This window comes from Callorhinchus milii, unplaced genomic scaffold (assembly GCF_018977255.1).
Source record: "Callorhinchus milii isolate IMCB2004 unplaced genomic scaffold, IMCB_Cmil_1.0 Scaffold5, whole genome shotgun sequence".
NCBI classification, from domain to species: Eukaryota; Metazoa; Chordata; class Chondrichthyes; order Chimaeriformes; family Callorhinchidae; genus Callorhinchus; species Callorhinchus milii.
The window spans coordinates 3,587,562-3,610,313 of NW_024704746.1; the positions used below are offsets into that span (position 1 = coordinate 3,587,562).

At 51.9% G+C, this 22,752-nt stretch overlaps 1 protein-coding gene across 1 annotated transcript in view; it reads right to left on the reverse strand.

Moving 5' to 3' along the window:
• The window catches only part of pde4ba (phosphodiesterase 4B, cAMP-specific a), a gene marked incomplete at its 3' end in the record, with an annotated part of 36,323 nt that overhangs the window by 12,924 nt on the left and 647 nt on the right, over positions 1-22,752 (reverse strand). The window contains 4 exon segments of the mRNA XM_042334909.1: positions 592-662; positions 767-803; positions 1,135-1,329; positions 22,168-22,418. Of these exon segments, the coding sequence (XP_042190843.1) occupies positions 592-662; positions 767-803; positions 1,135-1,329; positions 22,168-22,418 (554 nt within the window).

Below are 22,752 nucleotides of genomic sequence, written 5' to 3' on the forward strand. Positions count from 1 at the left end.
CCTGGGCACTGTAAGCAGCTGTTAAATAATAATAATAATAATAATAATAATAGCCCACGCATTACGTCGTCGAGACGTCTCAAAGCGCTTCACGGGAATGTGCTGCAAAGTGAATTGACTGTGCATTTTGTGGGAAAAACGCAACCGCAAACATTGGTGGGTCGAGTGACCACATTATTTTGGGGGTGGCGGGGGCGGGGGGGGGAAAGGGGGAAGGGGGAAGGGGTGGGGGGGGGAATTTATTATCCTGGTAAAGAGATCGGCTAACAACTGGGTTCTTACTTATTGCTAATTAACAGAGGTGCGTGGAGTGAGGTAACCTCCCTATGTTTCCTTCCCGCATGGGAATCGAACCTGGGTCCTCCTGCGAGTGCTCTGACCACTGAGCTACAGGACTCCACATGGTCCCACACTCCCCCCCTCCCATCATTGCCTCCCCTCCCCCAACCAGCACTACCGCCCCCCCCTCCCCACCATCACCACCAATGCTCCCATTCAGCACTGCCCCCCAGCACTGCGCCCCCCCCAGCACTGCCCCACCCCCCAGCACTGCGCCCCCCCAGCACTGCTCCCCAGCACTGCGGAAGGTACCTGCCAGTGGCTCCCTGCACGTTGGTCAATAAGGAGAAGTTGCTCCTGATGCTCCTCAGACTGGCCAGAACCTGAGGACGAGTAATGAGAGGAATCAGCCGTCACCGCCGGAGTGACCGCAGAGCGACTGGGTGGGGGGGGGAGGAAAGAGTGAGGGGGGGGGGGAGAAACGTACCTGGGCAAACGGTGTGACTATCAGGTCATCTCCGTGCCTGAAAAGCAGAAGAGTAGAGTTCAGTCACTGTGAGTCTAATGGCTCCCCATTCCCACTCCGGCGGCTCGTTCTAACACAACCCCAGTGTAGTGTCCCCACCCCCCGCACCCCCACCCTCCACCCCACCCCACCCACCCACCCAGCGCTGTACTGGAGCGTCAGGTTGGCCTATGAGCTCAGAGTCCCCCGTCGTGCAGGGCTCGAATCCACAACCTCGTGACGTGTGTGTTCCAACTCCTCAAAGCGCTTCACAGCATCCGCTGTAGAGCGCAGTGACTGCGTATTGCGTGGGCGAAACGCGGCAGCTGGAGCGCGGCGCTCTGCCGTACATCTCGCTGGCGATGGAGGAGTTCCTGGACATGGACTTGGGCGACAGCTCGTAGTCGCTGTCGGAGCGGTACAGGAACGACTCTCGTCGCTGGCCCTGGCTTGGGACGGTGGTCTGGAGAACCAGCGCTGACCCCGGGCTCGGCTGTGTGTCCAGTGGGCTCCGGCCTCCGGACGCCCCATTTTCCAACTCGAAACTGCGTAGAAACACAAGAGAGCTTCATTAGCAAGATATTGCTCTTCCCTTCCTCCTTCACTCCAGGACTCCTCACCTCCCTAATTCTTCCCATCCTCCTACACTCCAGGACTCCTCACCTCCTTTACACTTCCCTTCCTCCTTCACTCCAGGACTCCTCACCTACTTTACACTTCCCATCCTCCTACACTCCAGACTCCTCACCTCCCTAATTCTTCCCATCCTCCTACACTCCAGGACTCCTCACCTCCTTTACACTTCCCTTCCTCCTTCACTCCAGGACTCCTCACCTCCTTTACACTTCCCTTCCTCCTACACTCCAGACTCTTCACCTCCTTTACACTTCCCTTCCTCCTACACTCCAGGACTCCTCGCCTCCCTAATTCTTCCCATCCTCCTACACTCCACGACCCCTCACCTCCTTCACTCTTCCTCCTACACTCCAGGACTCCTCACCTCCCTCACGCTTCCCTTCCTGCTGCACTCCAGGACTCCTCACTGCCCTCATACTTCCTTTCCTTGTACACTCCAAGAGTCCTCATCTCCCACACTTACATTTCGCCTTCACTCCAGTACTCCTCACCTCATTCACTCTTCCCTTCCCCCTACATTCCAGGAATCCTCACCTCATTAATGCTTCACTTCCTCCTACACACCAGGATTCCTCACCTTCCCTTCCTCCTATATTTCAGGACTCCTCAACTCCCTCACTCTTCCTTTCCTCTTACAATCCAGGACTCCTCACCGCCTTCACTCTTCCCTTCCTCCTACACTCCAGGACACCACACCTCACTCACACTTCACTTCCTCCTACACGCCTCACCTCTTTCACGCTTCCCTTCTTCCTATGCTTCAGACTCCTCATCTCCCTTCCCCTTCCCTTCCTCGTACACTGCTTATCTCTTTCATGCTTCCCTTCCTCCTACACTCCAGGACACCACACCTCACGCATTACTCCCTTCCTCGTACACTCCAGGACTCCTCATCTCACTGCTCTTATGTTTCGCCGTCACTCCAGGACTCCTCACCACCCTCATTCTTCCCATCCTCCTACACTCCAGGACATCTCACTTCCCTCGATCCTACACTCCCCTTCCTTCTACGCTCGAGGACTCCTCACCACCTACACGCTTCCCTTCCTCCTTCACGCCAGGACTCCTCATCTCCCACACTCTTCCCTTCCTCTTACACTTCAGGATTCCTAAGCTCCCTCACTCTTCCCTTCTTCCTACACTCCAGGACACCTCACCTCCTTCACACTTCCCTATCTCCTATACTCCAGGACTCCTCACCTCCCTCACTCTTCGCTTCCTACTACACTCCAGGATCCAACACCTTTCATTCCTCCTATACTCCGGGACTCCTCAACTCTCACACTCTTCCCTTTCCCCTACACTCCAGTTCTCCTCACCTCCTTCACGTTTCCCTTCCTTCTACACTGAGGATCTCCTCACGTCCCTCACTCTTCCCTTCCTGCTACACTCCGGGACTTCTCACCTCCTTTACAATTCCCTTCCTCCTACACTCCAGGACACCTCAACTCTTTCACATCTCTTCCTCCTATACTCCAGGACTTCTCAACACATTCATGCTTCCCTTCCTCCTATACTTCATGATTCCTCACCTCCCGTACTCATTGCTTCCCCTACGCTCCAAGACTCCTGACCACCTTCACGCTTCCCTTCCTCCTACACACCAGGACACCACACCTCACTCACTCTATCCTTCCTCCTACATTCCTCACCTCTTTCACGCTTCCCTTCCTGCACTCCAAGACTCCTCATCTCCCGCACTCTTACGTGTTCCTCCTTCACTCCAGGACCCATCACCGCCCTCATTCTTCCATTCCTCCTACACTTCAGGCCACCACACCTCCCTCACTCCTACACTCCCCTTCCTCCTACACTCGAGGACTCCTCACCTGGTTCACTTTTCCATTCCTCCTATTCTCTAGGACTCCTCATCTCCCTCACTCTTCCCTTATTCCTGCATCTAGGACTCCTCACCTCCTTCACGCTACTCTTTCACCTACACACCAGGACTCTTCAACGCCCTCACGCTTCCCTTCCTCCTACACTCCAGGAGTCCTCACCTCCTTCACAATTCGCTTCCTCCTACTCTCTAGGACTCTTCACCTTCACTTGCTGCTATACTCCAGTACTCATCAACACCCCCACTCTTCCCTTCCTCCTATAATTTACGACTTCTCACATCCCTCACTCTTCCTTTCCTCCTACACTCCAGGACTCCTAACCCCCCTCACACTTCCCTCCTCCTACACTCCAGGACTCCACTCCTCCAGGAAACCGCGTTTACGCTTCCCTTCCCCCTACACTCTAGGACTCCTCACCTTCACGCTTCATTTCCTCCAACACACCACCTTCACCTCCTTCACACTTTTCTTCCACCAACACGCCAGGACTCTGCACCTCCTTCACGCTTCCCTTCATTCTGCACTCCAGGACAACTCACTTCCCTCACTGTTCCCTTCCTCGTACACTCCAGGACTCCTCACCTCCTTTACAATTCCATTCCTCCTACACCACAGAACGCCTCACCTCCCTCATTCTTCCCTTCCTCCTACACTCCAGGACTTCTAACTTCCTTCATTCCTCCCTTCAGGATTCCAGGATACATTCCAGGATACCTGAACTCCTTCGCACATCCCTTCTTCGTATACTACATAACTTCACCCTTCCCTTCCTCCTATACCCTATTCTCACCTCCCTCACACATCTCTTCCTCCTACAATCCAGGACTCCTCACCTCCCTAACACTTCCCATCCTCCTGCACACCAGGACTCCTCACCTCCCTCACTCTTCCCTTCTTCCAGCATTCTAGGATTCCTCACCTCCCTCACTTTTCCCTTCCTCCTCGACTCCAGGTCTCCTCACCTCCTTCACACTTCCTTGCCTCCTACGCTTCAGGACTCCTCACCTCCATCACTTTTCCTCCTACACTCTACAGCTATCCTCACCTATTCCCTTCCTCCTAGCGCAGACCTGGTGGTGAGAGAGCAGGGAATGCGATTAGAGTAGAGAGCTTCAGTGGGGGAGCGAGCACCAGCACAGAGACTTGCCGTATTATTTTGGCTTTCAAAATGAGTAGTAATTACATAATGTCACCATAAGATGGCGGGAGGTAACCAGTAGCCTGAGAGGTTGGGCTGGGAGCTGAGGTGAAGAGACATTTCTCCTGAATTCTAGAGAAAAACATCTTTTCACAAATGATGAAAGAGCTGATAGTGGGTCTGAGGCTAATAAGCGGAAGTTTCCTCTGCTCTTTGTGTTGGGGGGGGGGGCTGTTTGGTGGAGTTGAGACCCCTCTTTTTGATCTTTTTTGGTCAGCTGTGTGTGACACATGCAGAAACCCATCAACTTGCTTAATAACAATAATCCTTGCATTTGATCTCGCGCCTTGTCACGCTTGTACTGTAAGGTGATTCGACTGTACATTTTGTGAGCAAAACAAAATGGGAGAGCATCCAAACCGAGATGAGACTTCCATGCAGCATCCCACCGACACACGGAAACCCCAGAGATAGATTATTGGAATTGAATGCACTCTCTCTCTCCCTGGAGGGATGCATTCCTGCTTACCTAATTCTGCAGAGTGTGCCTTGGGGTAACTGCTGGAGTCTAACTTGCTAAAAACCATTGAGATGTGAAGGTTAGGAGGAGGATAATAATAAGATAATCCTTGCATTTGATACAGCGCCTTATCGTGATTTCGAGACATCTCAAAGCGCCTTATGGAATATACTGTAAAGTGAATTGAATGTACGTTTTGCGGTCGAAACGCGGTAGCCAATCGTGGATTGAGTGACCAAATTATTTTTATTTATTTTAAAGGAATTATTATTCCCAGAAAAGCGATCCTCCAATTGACTGACAACCGGGTTCCTGCTTACCGCTGGGTAAACAGTGGCGTGTGGAGTAAGGAAACTTGGCCAATGTTTCGCCGTGCCCGGGAATCCAACCCGGGGGAGAAAGCACAAAAATCTGGAATTCTCTCCCCCCAAAAGGCTAGGGGCGCCAGGTTAAGTGGAATTGCCAGGGTGGAGGTGCGGACAGCTATTTGTTGGGTCAGGGTGTCGAGGGAGACGGAGCTGAGGCGCGGCTGATCGCGTGTAGAGCCCTCTGACGAGTATAAAAATAATGATAACCATTGCGTTTGATACAGCGCCTTATCGTAGGAACCCAGGAACAGAAGGAAAAAAAAATGCGGCTGAGCTCTTTCACAGAATATGCCGTGTGTCTTTACGGGCGGAAAATGTTTTAAACAGTGCACTTTGGGGGTGATGGGCAGTGATGGAGCCTGGCGAGGGGCGGCGGTGGTGGTTTGGGGGGCGTGGGTGTGAGGGAGTTGGTAGAGCCTGGCAAGGATGAAGGGGGGGGGGGTTTGGGGGGTGATGGTCTGCCTGTCTCTAACAATCACCTCTCGCTGCTTCCTTATTGTGTATTTGTGCATGATACTTTCTTGCTGTCAGCGTGACAAATGGAATTTAATCCCTCTGACAGCTCGGGAGCCGGCAACCATTAAAGATTTAAGGCTGTGAATAATTGGTGCCCGTCTCACGCACCACCACCACCACCACCCCCCTCCCCACCCCCACCACCACCCTCAGAGACCAGAGACTCGAACTCATGTCAGGCAACTCAATGATGTCAGCCTCACAGTCAGCAAGTAATCCTCTGCTCATCACTGTGTGTGTGTGTGTGTGTGTGAGACATAGGGAGAGAAAAACAGAGAGCGGGAGAGAGACAGAAAGGGGCCGAGACTGAGGGAGAGAGAGACGCAGACAGACAAGAGAGACGGAGATAGGGAGGGAGGGAGTGAGGCAGAGAGAGTGAAAGAAAGGGTGAGAGAGAGACCAAAAGACTGAGAGAGAGGGAGGGGGGGGAGAGATACAGAGAGAGTGGGGGGGTGGGAAGCAGACAGAGAGAGAGAGAGAGAGAGAGAGACGAAAAGAGAGATTATATATATAGAAACAGAGTGACAGGTGGAGTGATGAGGTAAGTGAGTGATAAGGTTTTGAAGTTTAAATGAATTAATATTTAAAGTTATTCTGCACTTTACACTGCGAGTCTCACTCCTGTAGCACTCGTCTCAGTCATTAACAGCAGCTCAATGAACGCACCACTCCCCACATCGCCACCCCCGAATCCTCGCTCTCTCCCCCTCTCTTTTCTTTCTGCATCTTTCCCTCCTCCAACTTCTTCCCTCTCTCGCTGCTCCCTATTTCTCTCACTGTATGTGTGCATATGTTTTTCTACCGCTCACTGCGTGTGCGTCTCTCTTCTCTCTCTCTCACTCTGCGCGTGTGTGTATATCTCTCTCACTCTGTGTGTGTGGTTCTCTCCGTATCTGTCTCACTCTGTGTGTGTGTCTCTCTCACTCTGTGTGTGTGAATCTCTCTGTATCTGTCTCACTCTGTGTGTGTGTGTCTCTCTCTCACTCTGTGTGTGTGAATCTCTCTATCTGTCTCACTCTGTACGTGTGTGTGTCTCTATCTCTCTCTCATTCCGTGAGTGTAATTCTGTGTGTGTGTGTGCGTCTCTGTATCTCTCACTCTGTGTGTGTGTATCTCTTTCACTCTCTGTGTGTATCTTTCTCGCCGTGTGCGTGTGTCTCTGTATCTCTCTCTCACTGTGTGTATCTCTTCCACTCTGTGTGTATATCTCTCACTGTGTGTGTGTGTGTGTGAGCGCCTCTCTCACTCTGTGTATGTGTCTCACTCTATGTGTGTGTCTCTGTATCTCTCTCTCACTGTGTGTATCTCTTCCACTCTGTGTGTATATCTCTCACTGTGTGTGTGTGTGTGTGTGCGAGCGCCTCTCTCACTCTGTGTATGTGTCTCACTCTATGTGTGTGTCTCTGTATCTCTCTCACTCTCTGTGTCCTTCTCTCTCACTCTGTTTGCGTCTCTTACAGACTTCTCTCTCCCCCCCCACCGCCGAGGCAGAGAGCTGGAGGTGGGAGCGGGCTTGGGGGTCTGGGTCGATCTCACTGGAAGCCCACGTCACTCTGGCGGCTGCTTAGCAACAAGGATATAAAGTTCTTCGCTGCAGCTGCTTCACTTGCTTATACCACCACCCCCCCCCCCCCACCCCCCCCGGGAAGGGGCGAGAGAATCCAGTGCAAGAGAGAGATGGACAGATATTCGGGAAGAGAAGGGCAGAGCGAGGGATGTGCAGAAGAGTCAGGAAAGAGTGGTGGAGCAGGCTGGATGGGCTGAATGGCCTCCTGAGCATTGCAGAGTAAACAACACCAGCAACAAATTAGATTTGTACAGCGCCTCTCACGTCAAGAGGACGTCCCGAGGAGCTGCACAGTCCTGATAACTCGTCGCTCTGAGTGAAAGTGGATCAGTGACTAGTTATCAGTAGTGGCCAGTTAGGCACAAACAATAACAATAATCCTTGCATTGGATATAGCGCCTAATCACGTCACTGAGACACCTCAAAGTGCTTCACAGAATATGTTGTACAGTGATTTGACTGTGCACTTTGCGGGCAGAACACGGCAGCCAATTGCGCACAGCAGCTTCCAGCAAACAGTCGTGGATTAAGCGAAGGGATTATTCGACTAACACGATCTAATCGACTAACACCCAGGTTCCTACTTACCGCTAACTAAACAGAGGTGTGTGGAGCAAGGAGAACTCTCACAAGGTTTTGCCCTGCTCGGGAATCGAACCTGGGGTCCTCTCGCCTGCGAGGTGAGCGTTTTTAAGCACTAAACTACAAGACTCTCAGTTCTTAATAAGAACAATAATCCTTGGGTTTGATCCAGCTCCTTATCACCTCATCAAAACATCCTAAGGCACTTCACAGGATTTATATACTGTAACATGTAATCTAAGTGCGCATTTTGCAGGCACACGTGGGAGCCAATTGGTGAGAGGTAACGTTACACAAACAGGAGTGATGCGAGCGAGCGAGCAATTAGGTGAAGACAACAGAAGAGAGAGAAAAAAAACTCCCTTCTCTTTTCCCGACAGTGCCACGTGAGCTCTTTAACGTCCACCCGAATAGGCCACAGATGGAGCGGAGATCTACAACGTCTTATCTGAAGGATGGCGTCTCTGACAATGCAGATCTCTCTCTCTCTCCACCCCCCCCAACCCTCCCTTTCCAATTTGCCCCCCGCCCGCCCCCTCCAAAAGGCAGTGACTCTCGCTGGCCGTGCCCTATAGCGATAACCCACTCCTGTCGGGGGACTCGGTGGGCTGAATGGCCTCTTCCTGTTCCTGTCCTCCCACCAGGAAGGTGGTTTGGTTGAGGCTGCGGCTGGTTTATAAAGAGCTGGATGCTGTGATGGTTGGGCATGGATTAATAACAATAATAATCCTTGCATTTGATATAGCGCCTTATCACGTAGTTGAGACGTCTCAAAGCACTTCACGTCATATACTGTAAAGTGGAGTGACTGAGTATTTTGTGGGCAAAGCGGCAGCCAATTGCGCTCAGCAGTGTCCCAAGAACAGTCGTGGAGCATTGCCTAAGGTCATGGCTGATCTGTCACACTCTCCCGTTAACAGGGGTTTGGTCTGGGGACCACTCGTGTGATCGTGGATGTCTGAAAGTCATCGAGGCTCTCTCACAAGGAGCTTTGTTGATGAGATTCCCAATAGTTCTCCGTTTCCCAAAGCATCTGGGGCTCCGGCCAGCGGCTGGCTGGCAGCCAGGACCTCCCGGGTAATGGAAAATCCATCTGTCTCTCCACTGACATTCCCTACTAAGTGGGGGGGTGGGGAGGGGGGGGTGGGGATTTTTGCTGGGAGGAAACGCTGGACATTCAGGACACATCAAACCACTCAATGTGCATGTGTGTATGTAAAAGTATGTAAGTTTGAGTGAGTGTGTGTTTGAGTGTGCGTATGAGAGTGAGTGAGTTAGTGTGTGGGTGTTTAACTGTGTGAGTGTGTGTGAGAGTGAATTAGTGTGTGTGTGTGTGTGTGTTTGAGTGTGTGCGTGAGTGAGTGTGTATGAGTGAATGAGTGTGTGCGTGTGAGTGTGTCTGAAGACAATAACAAAAATTTATCTGGGGGACTGTTGGCCAGAGAAATTCCCTTCTCTTTTCAACGGCACTGTGGGATATCTTTAACGTCCACCTGGACAGGGCCTGGACAGGAGAGCACAGTTTAACAATCACCTGAAGGACAGCATCTCCGAGAAGGAGTCAGTCGGCACTGGAAGCTCAGAGTCACTGATGTGGGGGCTCAAACCACAACCCCCTGAATCAGAGCCAAGGCTAAACCGCGCTGAGAACGAGAGAAACTGGGACGTCCTGATGGGGCGGGAGGGGGGATTGAGGGGCCCCACACAGCGGAGGAGTTTAACTGTAATAAACAGTCTCCCCCCCCACTCCCATTCCTGTGTAAACAGCCTCCCACAAGCACTTGTTATAAACTCGAGACCTTCCCACAACCACACTCACCGACAGCGTTGACATCTCTAACTCTGAGACACATTTTGACAGACGCTTAAAATAAGTGAGTTTTTCTGGCGGTATCCGGGGTTTTCAGCTCCACTCCAGATAAACTCAGTCCAAAGCTCGGACTGTTTACACGTCCATCACATCCCACCCCCACCCCCCCCAACCCCTACAAAACTCTGCACCCCCCCCCCAACCCACACATACCTCTCTCCCCCATGAACCTTCCCCCTCACACACAGCCTCAGAGTTAAGAGATGTCAGCCCACAAAATATACAGTCAATTCACTTCACAGTATATTCCTTGAGGCGCTCTGAGACGTCTCGAAGACGTGTTAAGGCGCTGTATCAAATGCGAGGATTATTATTATTTTTATGTAGGACTTTAATACAGAACAGGGGACACACGAGGAGCTCGGTTTAACAGCACCTACGGAGAGAGGAAAGGGAATTAACGTCTTAGGTCGCTGACCTTGGTCAGTTCTGACGACCTGAAACATTAAACTCACTTTCCTCTCTCCATAGATGCTGCCTGACCTGCTGAGCGTTCCCAGCCGCCCCGGCACAGGGTTATTTATACAGTGAAGGGCGCTATAGAAATGCAAGTTGTTGTTGTTGTGTTTCAGATTTCCAGCATCTGCGGTATTTTGCCTTCGGGTTACCATCTCATCCGAAGGACGGTGGCTCTGACAATGCAGGACTTCCCCCCACCACCCCACCCCACCCCACCCCACCCCACCCCCCCAGCGCTGTGCTGGGAGCTCAGAGCGCCCCTGACGCGGGAGCTGGAGACACAGGCTCCCGTCTCGGAGACGAGAGCGGAGCGGAGCGGCTGAGAGCCTGACCTTTGTGGTTTCTGCGGCGTTCCTTCCAATTAGCGCAAGGACCCGCTGCTCTGTATTCAACGCAGCTGTCAGTTGCCATGGCCACGGGGAGGGTAGGGACCTTTCCACACTCCCTCCTGCCTTTTTGCCAGAGATGGCAGACCATCCCAGCTCTCCGTCTCTCTCTCTCTCTCATGCACACCCCACACGCAGTCACCGGAGACACACGGCCGCAGCGAATGGCTGAGGCACCAGGCGATGGATGGGGTTAGAGTCAACAGCGATGGGAGGGTGTGTGCAAACTCAGCTGTTATTAATTTGCTCAGCCACCAAGTGGTGTTGCAGGACAAGTCACCCCTAACGTTGTGGACAGACGCAACCGTGACCTTATTGTTCTGGACGAGTGGGCCAATAATTATTATTGTTCTCGCTCTCCGCCTCTCAATCGCTCACTGTCTCTCATTAGCTGTGTCTCTCACTTTCTGCCTCTCACACTCTCTCTCTCTGTCTCTCACTCCCTCTCTCTCTGCCTCTCACTCCCTCTCTCTCTGCCTCTCACTCCCTCTCTCTCTGTCTCTCACTCTCTCTCTCTGCCTCACTCCCTCTCTCTCTCTGCCTCACTCCCTCTCTCTCTGCCTCTCACTCTCTCTCTCTGCCTCTCACTCTCTCTCTCTGCCTCACTCCCTCTCTCTCTGCCTCTCACACTCTCTCTCTGCCTCACTCCCTCTCTCTCTCTCTCTCTCTGCCTCACTCCCTCTCTCTCTGCCTCTCACTCTCTCTCTCTGCCTCTCACTCACTCACTCTCTCTGCCTCTCACTCTCTACCTCTCACTCTCTCTTGCCTCTCACTCTCTCTGCCTCTCACTCTCTACCTCTCACTCTCTCTGCCTCTCACTCTCTCTCTGTGTGCCTCTCACTCTCTCTCTGCCTCTCACTCTCACTCTCTCTGCCTCTCACTCTCTCTGCCTCTCACTCTCAACCTCTCACTCTCTCTGCCTCTCACTCTCTCTGCCTCTCACTCTCAACCTCTCACTCTCTCTGCCTCTCACTCCCTCTCTCTCTGCCTCACTCTCTCTCTCTGCCTCTCACTCACTCTCTCTCACTCTCTCTGCCTCTCACTCTCTCTCTCTGTGCCTCTCTCTCTCTGCCTCTCAACCTCTCACTCTCTCTGCCTCTCACTCTCTCTGCCTCTCACTCTCAACCTCTCACTCTCTCTGCCTCTCACTCTCTCTGCCTCTCACTCTCAATCTCTACGTCTCACTCTCTCTGCCTCTCACTCTCTCTCTCTCTACCTCTCACTCTCTCTGCCTCTCACTCTCTCTGCCTCTCACTCTCTCTCTCTCTGGCTTTCACTGTCTCTCTTAATCCATCTGTCTCACTCTGTTTCATTCTCTCTATGACTGTCTCTCACTCTCTGTGTCTGTCTCTCACTCTCTCTATGTCTGTAGCGGACGAGCCCATATGAAGGGCGCTATATAAATGCAAGTAGTTGTTGTTGTGTCTCTCTCTCTCACTATCTCTGGCTCTCACTTTATGTGTATCTCATTCTGTGTCTCTCTCACTCTGTTTGTCTGTGTCTCTGTGTCTCTCCATCTCTGTCACTGTGTCTCTCCATCTCTGTCTCTGTGTCTCTCTCTGTCTTTGTCTCTCTCTCTCTGTCTTTGTGTCTCTCTCTCTCTCTCTGCCTTCCGGTGTCCGTGTCTCTGTCTCTCTCTGTCTCTGTGTGTCAGTATCTTTCTCTGTCTCTCTGGCTCTGTATGTCTGTATTTCTGTCTCTGTGTGTCTCTGTGTTTCTGCCGGTGTTGCTGTGTGTCTGTGTCTCTCTCTCCTGCCCTGTGTGTCTTTCTCTGTCTGTCGCTGTGTGTCTGTGTCTCTCTCTCCTGCCCTGTGTGTCTCTCTCTGTCTGTCGCTGTGTGTCTGTCTCTCTCTTCTGCCCTGTGTGTCTCTCTCTGTCTGTCGCTGTGTGTCTGTGTCTCTCTCTCCTGCCCTGTGTGTCTCCTTCTGTCGCTGTGTGTCTGTGTCTCTCTCTTCTGCCCTGTGTGTCTCCTTCTGTCGCTGTGTGTCTGTTTCTGTCGCTGTGTGTCTGTGTCTCTCTCTTCTGCCCTGTGTGTCTCTCTCTGTCGCTGTGTGTCTGTGTCTCTCTCTCCTGCCCTGTGTGTCTCCTTCTGTCGCTGTGTGTCTGTGTCTCTCTCCTGCCCTGTGTGTCTCCTTCTGTCGCTGTGTGTCTGTCTCTCTCTCTGTCGCTGTGTGTCTGTGTCTCTCTCTCCTGCCCTGTGTGTCTGTCTCTGTCGCTGTGTGTCTGTGTCTCTGTAAGGAGTCTGATGTGACCTTTCAGATCCCAGTCTCTGGAGATGGAGCTGCATTTTCTGAGACAATGTGTTGTCGATGAGAATGTCTATGTGCGTTAGACTCCCCGTCTGTTCGAGCTGAGTCTCGGGGGGGGGGGGGGGGGGGGACACATGACACATATAGACCATAACACATTGAATCCTCTCCGCACCCAATTCCTGCCTAGTGTAGTGACTGTTTTTCTCCGAGGCCAACGCAGCAGCCGATTCACACCCAATAATCTGTGTATTTGGCACAGTGCCCGGAAAGCGAACAACAACCTCTCCAACTGCTTCCCAGGGCATCGCGGGCGAGTTTAGTGACTGTGCATCGTGTCGGCAAGTTCGGAGAGGATTTTACGCACAGCCACTTCCTGCCGTGAGGTCAATATGAGGGAGTGAGTGAAGGAGGGAGGGAATGAGGGAGGGAGTGAGGGAGCGAGTGAATACGAGTATGAGAGACAGAGACGAGAGGCACAAAGAGAAAGTGTTAGAGAGATGTATTGTGTGTGGGGGTGGGGGGGTAGAGAGAGAGTTGGGGAGCGATTGGGTGGGTGGGTGGAGTGGGGAGGGAGTGTGGGGGGGGGAGATGTGGGGAGAGAGAGTGTGTAAGAGAGTGTGTGAGGGGGGGGGAGTGTGTGGGGGGAGGTGCGTGTAGGGGGAGGTGTGTGGGGGGAAGTGTGGGGGGGGAAGAATATGTGGGGAGGGGGAACAGTGTGTGTGGGGAGGGGGAGATTGGTGTGTGGGGTGGGGGGAGAGTGCGTGTGGGGGGAAGAGTGTGTTTGTTGGGGGGAGAGCGTGTTTGTGGCGGAGAGCGCGCGTTTGTGCGAGGGGGAGAGTGTGTTTGTATGGGGAGGAAGGGGGGGGCGGTGTGTGGGGGGGGTGTGGGGAGAGCAGGGCTCGGAGGTTGTTCAGTAGAGCTAACAGGATAATGGTTGACTCTCCACGAAGGAAATGAAATTGCGCCTCTGGCAATTTTCCAACGTTACACACAGACCACAGACATCACAGCTTCACCGTGTCTGTCGCTCGTGTGATCACACCGAGGTGACATTTGTAGGGCATCGATATTGATTACTCACTTCAGTCACTGCCCCCCACCCCCACCCCACCATTCCACAGAAACAGAGAGAGATCCAGTCGCACACATGGAGAGAGAGAGACACGCACACAAACAGAGACAGACAGACAGACAGTGAGAGAGAGGAAAGAAAGATAGAGCGAGACATTAAGAGAAAGCGAGACAGAGAGAGCGAGAGAGACACATTGAGAGTAGAGACGGAGTAAAGAGAGAATGAGACGCGGAGACTGAGAGAGCAGAGATAGAGACACAGATACGCAGAGAGTGAGACATAAGAGAGATAGACCGAAAGAAGGAGAGAGAGGCAGAGAGAGCGAGAGTGAGAGAGAGAGACACACAGACGCACACACAGAGTGAGACAGAAAGACTGATGGGAGTGCTGGACAGACAGTGTGGAGAGAATTTCACTCCGTCTCTGGCCCGTGCTGTAAAGCACCGCCAGCCTCTCTGCTGAATTGAATAAACTGTCTTGTTAGATAGTGTGAAAACCAAAAATAAAACAAAAACTGCGATTTGTTCGGAATCTTTCATGGAAAAATAAATGTCTCAAAGCGTTTCAGAACTGATCCGAAATGAAGTGAAGTGCTGTGTCAGAGGTGAACCCATCAGCTTATCTGTGCCAGAATTCTCCCCATACACCACACACACACACACACACGGCAATTAATAATCCTTGCATTTGGTACAGCGCCTTATCATGTCGGAAGGAGCTCTCAAAGCGCCTCACAGGATTTGCTCTGAAATGAAGTGACTGTGTATTTGTAGGCAAAACTCGTGGGGCACAATCGCGCACAGCAACGTCCCACAGTCAGCCCAGGGGTGAGCCACCAATTTTACGATATTATAATAATAATAATCCTTGCATTTGATACAGCGCCTTATCACGTCTTCGAGACGTCTCAAAGCCGTTCCCAGGCTATGCTGTAAAGAGAATTGACTGTGTACTTTGTGGGCAGAACGTGGCAGTCAATTGCACACAGCAGTGTCCTGCAGAGAGTGACCAATTTTATTTGAGGGAATGTTGGTCAGGACACTGGGAGAGAGAAATCTCAAAATCCTCACTCTTGTATTTCGATCCCTTCACACCTTGGCACCGCCCTATCTCTCCGACCTGCTCTCTCTCTCCCTACACCACTACCCGCAGGCTACTCTCGACCGGCTCCGGCCTCCTCCTTGTCCCCCGGACCCTCCGCCCTACCATCGGCAGCCGTGCTTTCAGCCACTACGCCTCGAAGCTGTGGGACTTTCTCCCTTCGCTTTGCTCCCTCTCTCCCCATTTTCAGGTTGGGCTTGAAGACCTTCCTCTTCGACCGCTCAACTTCCCCCTCCCCGTGGCTTGGTAGCGTGCTGCACCACCATCAAGCGCTCTGAGGCGCCGTCCGGCACGAAGGGCGCTATATAAATGCAGGTTGTTTTCCATTAGCGCTGCAGGATATTTAACATCCACCTGGAATAGTCTCATCGGATTCATCTAAATTTGGTGTGAAACGTGGGATTGGAGGGTGCGAAGCGGAGGGAACATAAACACACTTTCGAAATGGCGCTGGAGAGAGATACACACACCATAAAGCATTAGAGTAGCCGCCCACTCTCTGCAGGGGTCTGTGCTATTTTTACACCATTGTAGGAAGCCGAGAGAGTGAGTCGTGCATTATCGCGGCTGCTGCAGTTTATATTATTAATAAGAAAGTATTACTGTATTATCCTTCACTGATAAAACATTTGCATTTGTGCGCTATTCAAGGAGCGGGCGACGCTAACTCTCCTTTGTGAATGTTATTAAAATGAACAAACAATAATAATTTAGGCACTCAATCCACGACTGTTTGTGGGGACGTTGCTGTGCGCAATTGGCTACCGCATTTCGCTCTCAAAATACGCAGTCAATTCACTTTACAGTATATTCTGTGAAGCGCTTTGAGACGCCTCGAAGACGTGATATCAAATGCAAGGATTGTTACGAATACAAATAATAATAATAATAATCGGCATTTAAAACCTCTTGCAAACGCCTCGCAGGGAAATGCTGTCAAGCCTGTTATTGCAGGGCGAAACGCGGCAGCCAATTTGCACACAGTAGTGTCTCATGCAGTGTGACGTGAGAGAGAGATTAATCCAGGGATTGTTGGCCGGGACACTCCCTTCTCTTTGCCGTTGCAAGCGCTGCAGGGGATGTTTGTCTCTGCCAATGTCGGGAAAATTGGGAGTGAGACTCCCTCCGACTGCCTGAAATTATCGGCCTCAATAATTCTCACCGCCTCTAATCCAGCGCCTCATCACGATGTCAAGAGTCCCAAAGCGCTTCACGGGGTTTGACCGTAAAGTGTAATAATAATAATAATAATCTTTGCATTTGATATGGCGCTTTATCACATCTATGAGACGTCTCAAAACGCTTCACAGAATGTACTGTAAAGTGGAGTGACTGTGCATATTGTGGGCGAAACACAGCAGTGTCCCACAAACAATCGCGGATTGAGTGACCACATTTTTTTTGAGGGATTATTACCCCTGGAAAAGCGATCCACCAATCGAATAAAACTGGGTTCCTACTCACTAGGTAAACAGAGGAGGGTGGAGTAAGGAAACTTGCCTGAGGTTTTGCCCTGCTCGGGGAATCGATCCCGGGTCCTCTCACTTGCGAAGCCGTTGCTCTAACCAGTATGCTATAGCACTCCCTAAGTTTAGTGGCTGTGTGTTTTGTGAGTGAACGCAGCAGCCGATTTGCACACAGCGACGTCCCACAAACAGCCACGATGGAACGATTATTTTACGTGGGGTTCTCGGGCCAAGGCACCAGGAGGGGGAAACCACATTCTCTCTTCGAACAGCCCAGCGACATCTTTAACGAACAGCTAAACGGGCTGATGGGATCTGGTTTGACTTCTCATCCGAAGGGCGGCACCTACAACAATGCAGAGCTCTGTCTCCCCCCACCTCCCCCAACTCCGCACTGGAACATCAGCCTAGACAGTGAGCTCAAAGCCCCCACCACAGCATTTGAACCCACAAGCTTCTGACTCAGAGGTGAGAAACTAAGCTGGACGGATCACCAAGTAGAGGAAAGAAAGCTAACATTACAAGGTTAAACACCCAAGCTGATAGTTCAGTTATAATAATAATAATAATAGTCCTTGCATTTGATTATAGGTCCTATCGCGTCTTTGAAACGTCTCAAAGAGCTTCACAGGAGATACTGTAAACTGAGTTGACTGTATATTTTTTGTTTGCAAACACGGCAGCCAATTGCACACAGCAGTGTCCCCACAAACAATCGTGGATTGAGTGACTAAATTAATACTATTTTTACTATTATGTGGAGTAAGGGAATCAAACCCAGGTCCTCTCGCTTGCGAGCCGAGTGCTCTTACCACTACAAGACTCCACGTCGCCACCCCCACCTCCCTCACCACTGCCCCGATTAACCTGAGGGAGGGAGGGGAAGGAGGGGGGGGCGATGCCCCCAACCCCAATCAATTGAATGCAAAACACAGTCACTGCACTCTACAGTGACTCCTGAGAAGCGCTTTGAGATGTCCGCCCGACGTAAAAGGCGCTGAGTCAAACCCAAAAGCGAGGACGTGGGTTTCAATAATTAGCCTCCGTCTAATAAACTGCTGGAACAGACTCCATGGGCTGAATGGCCTCCATCCTGCTCCTGGGTTTCTAGTTTCTAGGGTTTTATGATTGGAGGAAACGGGGTGGTTGGTTAAGGGGGTGGGAAGAGGATCTCAAGCTGGGGGTGGGGGCTTAGGCCCCCTGTCAGGATCAGGGTCTGGTCCCCCAATGCATCACTTACTCTCTGTCAATCAGCACTTCCCAATGGACAGCATTGATTAATGAGCAATTGGTCAGTGAGAGAGAGTTGTGCACATACACACACACACACAGACACTCCACCACCCCTCTCGCACACACACACACACACACTATTCCACCCCGTTTCGCACACATACACTCACAATCTCCCCCCCCCACCCCCCCCCACATACACAGTCTCCCTCCCTTAACACACACACGGTCTCTTCCCCCTAACACACATATACACACACAGACATATACACAGACATACACACTTCACTCCATACACATACGCCCACACAATATACATTCTCCCCCCACATAATACATACATAGAATTCCCATCCACTGACACACACACACGCACACATACACACACAGATTCTCATACACACACTGCCCCCCCCCACCCCCCCCACACACACACACAGACAGACTCCCCCACGCAAACAAACACACACATACAGTCTCATTCATTTAACCCTAATTTAACCCTAACCCAACCTCTCTTTGCCTCTCTGCCCACCATCCCACCCTTCAGCTGCGGTTGATTTCCTACTGCCCTCCCCGCATTCCTGGCACACAGCGGAGGGTGGTGGTGGTAGGGCGGAGGGGGTGAGGGTGGTGGGGGTCGTTCGGCTGCCTTACCACGTGTGTGCCACCGTGAACCTCCGTCGCTGGCGAATCCCCTTGTTGACCAGCAGCTTGCGGAAGAGGCAGGGGGAGTTGCGGGGGGAGATTTTGGGGGATGGGGGTCTCATGGCCGACAGTTTTGGGGGCTCCAGATCCAGGTGCATGTGGTCACGGAACGTCCGGATCCGGCATTCCGGCTCACTGCGTGGAAACTCCATCGCCATAGCGCCCGGGCTGGGGTGGGTGTGGGGGGGGGGGTCAGGCCATCGCAAGATGGGGAGTGTGGGTGGGTGGGGGGGGTGCTTCGTACGTATGGGGGGAAATGGGGAGAGAAAGGGCTTTGTATTGTAAGTAAAGTCAGGGATCAGAGGATGGAAAATCTGTCCGTCTCCGAGATTCCAGAGGTCTGAATCCACACGTCGCTGTCCAGCTGTTCTGTGTGAGCTCTCAGCTGCTCTGATCGCTTCTCTCCAGCACTCTCTCTCTCTCTCTCTCTCTGTCTCGTTCCCTCCCTCGCACTCTCTCTCTCTCGCTCTCTCTCTCTCGCTGCTCAATCTACGCCAATGAGCTCACTTCTCCCAAAGCCACCTGGTGGGCGTGAGCTGCAGAAACAAAGCAGCGAACATCCCAGGTTCATTCATTCGATCGTTCATTCGTTCATTCATCCGAAGCACCAGCCTCACTCAGCGCAGGAGAGGGAGGGAGGGAGAGAGAAAGTGAGGGGGACGGGGAGAAGGAGGCAGAGAGAGAGAGAGAGAGTGAGAGTGTGAGGGGGCAGACGTAGGGTAGTCCTCTAATTATAATAATAATAATCTTTGCATTTGATGCAGCGCCTTATCACGTCATTGAGACGTCTCAAAGCCCTTCACACTGTAAAGTGAATTGATTGGGTATTTTGTGGGTGAAACGCGGCAGCCAATTGCGCACACAAGTGAGTGTGGATGGACAGCCCATGGAATCAGAGAATTATATATACCCATCACAGAAGGAGGCCATTCGGCCCACTGTGTCTGTGCCAACTCTTTGAAAAGAGCTGCGCAAATCAATCCCATTCGCCCGCTCTCTCTCCTTATCTACTTCGCTCTTAAGAGCTGTTATCGAATCGGCTTCCACCAGCCTTTCAGGCAATGCATTCCAGATCTCAACAACTCGCTGTGTGAAAAATTCTCCTCACCTCCCCTCCCCTCTGTTTCTTTTAACAAATATCTTAAATCGGTGTCCTCGGGTTACCGACCTACCCGCAGGTGGAAATAGTTTCTCCTCGTTCACCCTATCAATCCTCTCATAATTTTGAAAACTTCTATTAACTCCTCTCAACCTTCTCTGCTGCAAGGAGAATAATCCCGGCTTCTCTCGTCTCTCCTGATAACTGAAGTCCCTCATTCCTGGTACCATCCTGGTCAATCTCCATCAGCGGCCACAGATGCACACTCCATCTCACCAAGCCAGTGAGAAACCTGGGCGTTTTGTTCGACCCTCAACCGTCCTTCCTCCCCCATATCCGTGCCATGACCCGCTCTGCATTCCCCCACCTTCTCAACATTGCCCGACTCCGCCACTGCCTCACCCCTCAGGCCGCTGAAATCCCCATACACGCATTCATCACCCCTCAAGGCTCGACTACGACTTAAGCACCTTCCTTGTCGGCCTCCCCAACTCTTCCCTCCACAAGCTGCAGATCATCCAGAACTCTGCAGCTCGTGTCCTCTCCCGCACCAGGCTCCGTGGCCCCATCACCCTCACCCTCGCCCGGCTCCACTGGCTCCCCATCCCTCAGAGGATAGAGTTCAAAATCCTCGTCCTCACTTTCAAGACCCTCCGTGGCTTTGCCGCCTCCTACATCTCTGACCTGCTGACCCTCTATCAACCTGTCCGCTCCCTCCGCTCAGGGGGCTCCAGCCTGCTCCATGTCTCATGCCCGACCCGCCCTACCATCGACGGCCGGGCTTTCAGTCTCTCTGCCCCCACGCTTTGGAATTCCATCCCAGAATCCCTTCGCCTCCCTTCGCTCCCTCTCTTGCCTCCTTCAACGCACGACTCAAGAGCCTCCTTTTTGACCGTACCTTTAGCCATCCTCCTACCCCCTCTACCCTCACTCATCCCAACCCGCCCCCCACGCTCGGGTCCTGATCCCTGACTGTTCAGCGCCTTGGGACGTCCTCCCGACGTGAAATTCGCTTAACAAATATCATTTCGTTATAGCTGTTTGCACTCTCTCCAATGCCTTGACATCCTGTGGTGCCCAGAACTGAACACAGTCTCTCGCTGAGGCCTAACCAGTGTTTTATAAATCCATATAAACCACATCAGAGGGAGGGAGCTTTAATGTGTCGCTCTAACCTTGATCTGGACAGACACTGAGGGACATTTCACACAGATAAGCAAAAATATTCCCAAAAGGATATTAAGATTGACAACGACAAAATATTACCATCAAGTGGAGGAGTTAAACTAAACCAAATACACGGCGTTTTGCTCCCCTCTGCAGTCATTAGCGAGTACTGCAAATCTAATTTTATATTAATGATCCCAGCATCTGATCCAATGTCAACAAAACATCAAAATATCTCAAAGTGCTTTAACACAGAATTGCTGCCAAGTCCAGTGACTGGATTTGTAGCAAAACGCAACAGCCAATTCAGGCTTTCAGCCACAATAATATTACCCTTACATTTGACACAGTGCCTTTATCACATCTTCGAGACGTCTCAAAGCGGTTCTCACCGAATATATGGTGAAGTGGATTGCCTGTGTGTTTTGTGGGCAAATCACGGAAGCCAATTGCGCACAAAGGCATCCCACAAACAGGCATGGCTTGAGTGACCAAGTTTTTCCAATATATATATATATACACACACACACACGACTGTTCGTGGGACATTGCTGTGCGCAATTGGCTGCCGCGTTCGCCCACAAATATACAGTCAATTCACTTTACAGTGTGTTCTGTGAAGCGCTTTGGGACGTCCTTCAGACGTGAAAAGCGCTATATCAAATGCGAGGATTATTATTATTTTATTATTATTATATCAATGCAGCCCTCCCCACAGTATTGCACTTTAGATCAGAATCCATGACATGGGGCTTGAACCCAGAACCCCCTGAGCCGGAGTGAGACCCTCTGTGTGGAGACTGAGCTGAATCTCGCAGGGACTCCGACGCCTGTCAGTCAACAGTTCTCAATCAATAAACTGCAGCAACACAAAGATGCTCGAGGCTCATCTATCGTGCACTGTCTGCTGTAATACACCACCACAGCCACGAGAGAGCACACATCAGCCACCGCCAGCCAGGAAGCAAGAGACTCGAGGCAGCCAACTCCCTCTGGTCCATACCTCAACACTCAACGTCTCCAACTCCCTCCTGCGCACCGCTCCCCCCACACTCTACACGCCCCCCCCACCTCCAGGGCAACCCCCCCACCTCCCACCACCACACCCAACAACACTCCATCGCACCCACCCCACCCTCACACCACCAGACTGACAGTCCCATCAACACCGGCAACAAGCACTAAGCCAACGCCTTTCACACAGACTCCGATAACCCACCCCAATAAAATCATTAGTACCCCCAAACCTTGCCTGGCCCAGTGAGCCCTTCACCCCACTGACGCTCTCCACTCGCTCCCAGGAACTGCTCACGCCCCATTTTCCCACCCACCGTGTCCCTTCCCACCACCCCAGTCAAGAGTCGTAACGCTTCCCCACTCGTCGCGCTGAAGGTTGACCCACCTGTCCTGGTCCACGGGGGTGATGGCTATCCGGGGCGGGGTTCGGAGTTGCAGGGTGGTGGGCCGGGAGATGGGGTCCCGCTCGGGGGTCCTGGCCCGTTCCCCCTGGCGCCACGACAGCGGAGGCAGCTGGAGGGTACCCGAGAAACGCCTGCGTCCCCTGCGCAGATCCACGCCCAGCGTGTTGCCCGTTGACGTGCACGACTTGCTCAGCTCCACGGTCTCGCAGCCCATCTGAGAGAGAAAAAAAACCTAACAAAATAGTAATAAAAATTAATAAATCGAATCGTAGAATCTTACCGGCCGCCTCTCCGTGCTGTAAGATTCTACGGTTCTGGGGATAATAATATTTGATAAATCGCCTTATCGGGTCGTTGAGACGCCTCACAGCACTTCACGGGATATACTGTGAAGTGGATCGGCTGTATATTTTGTGGGTGAAATTGCACACAGCAGCGTCGCACGAACAATCTGATTTGAGGGACCAAATTCTTATTATTTTTATTTTTTTTTAAAAAAGGGTTGTTACTCCCGGAAAGCAAACCGCCAATCGACTAACAACCGGGTTCTTATTTATTGCTAGGTA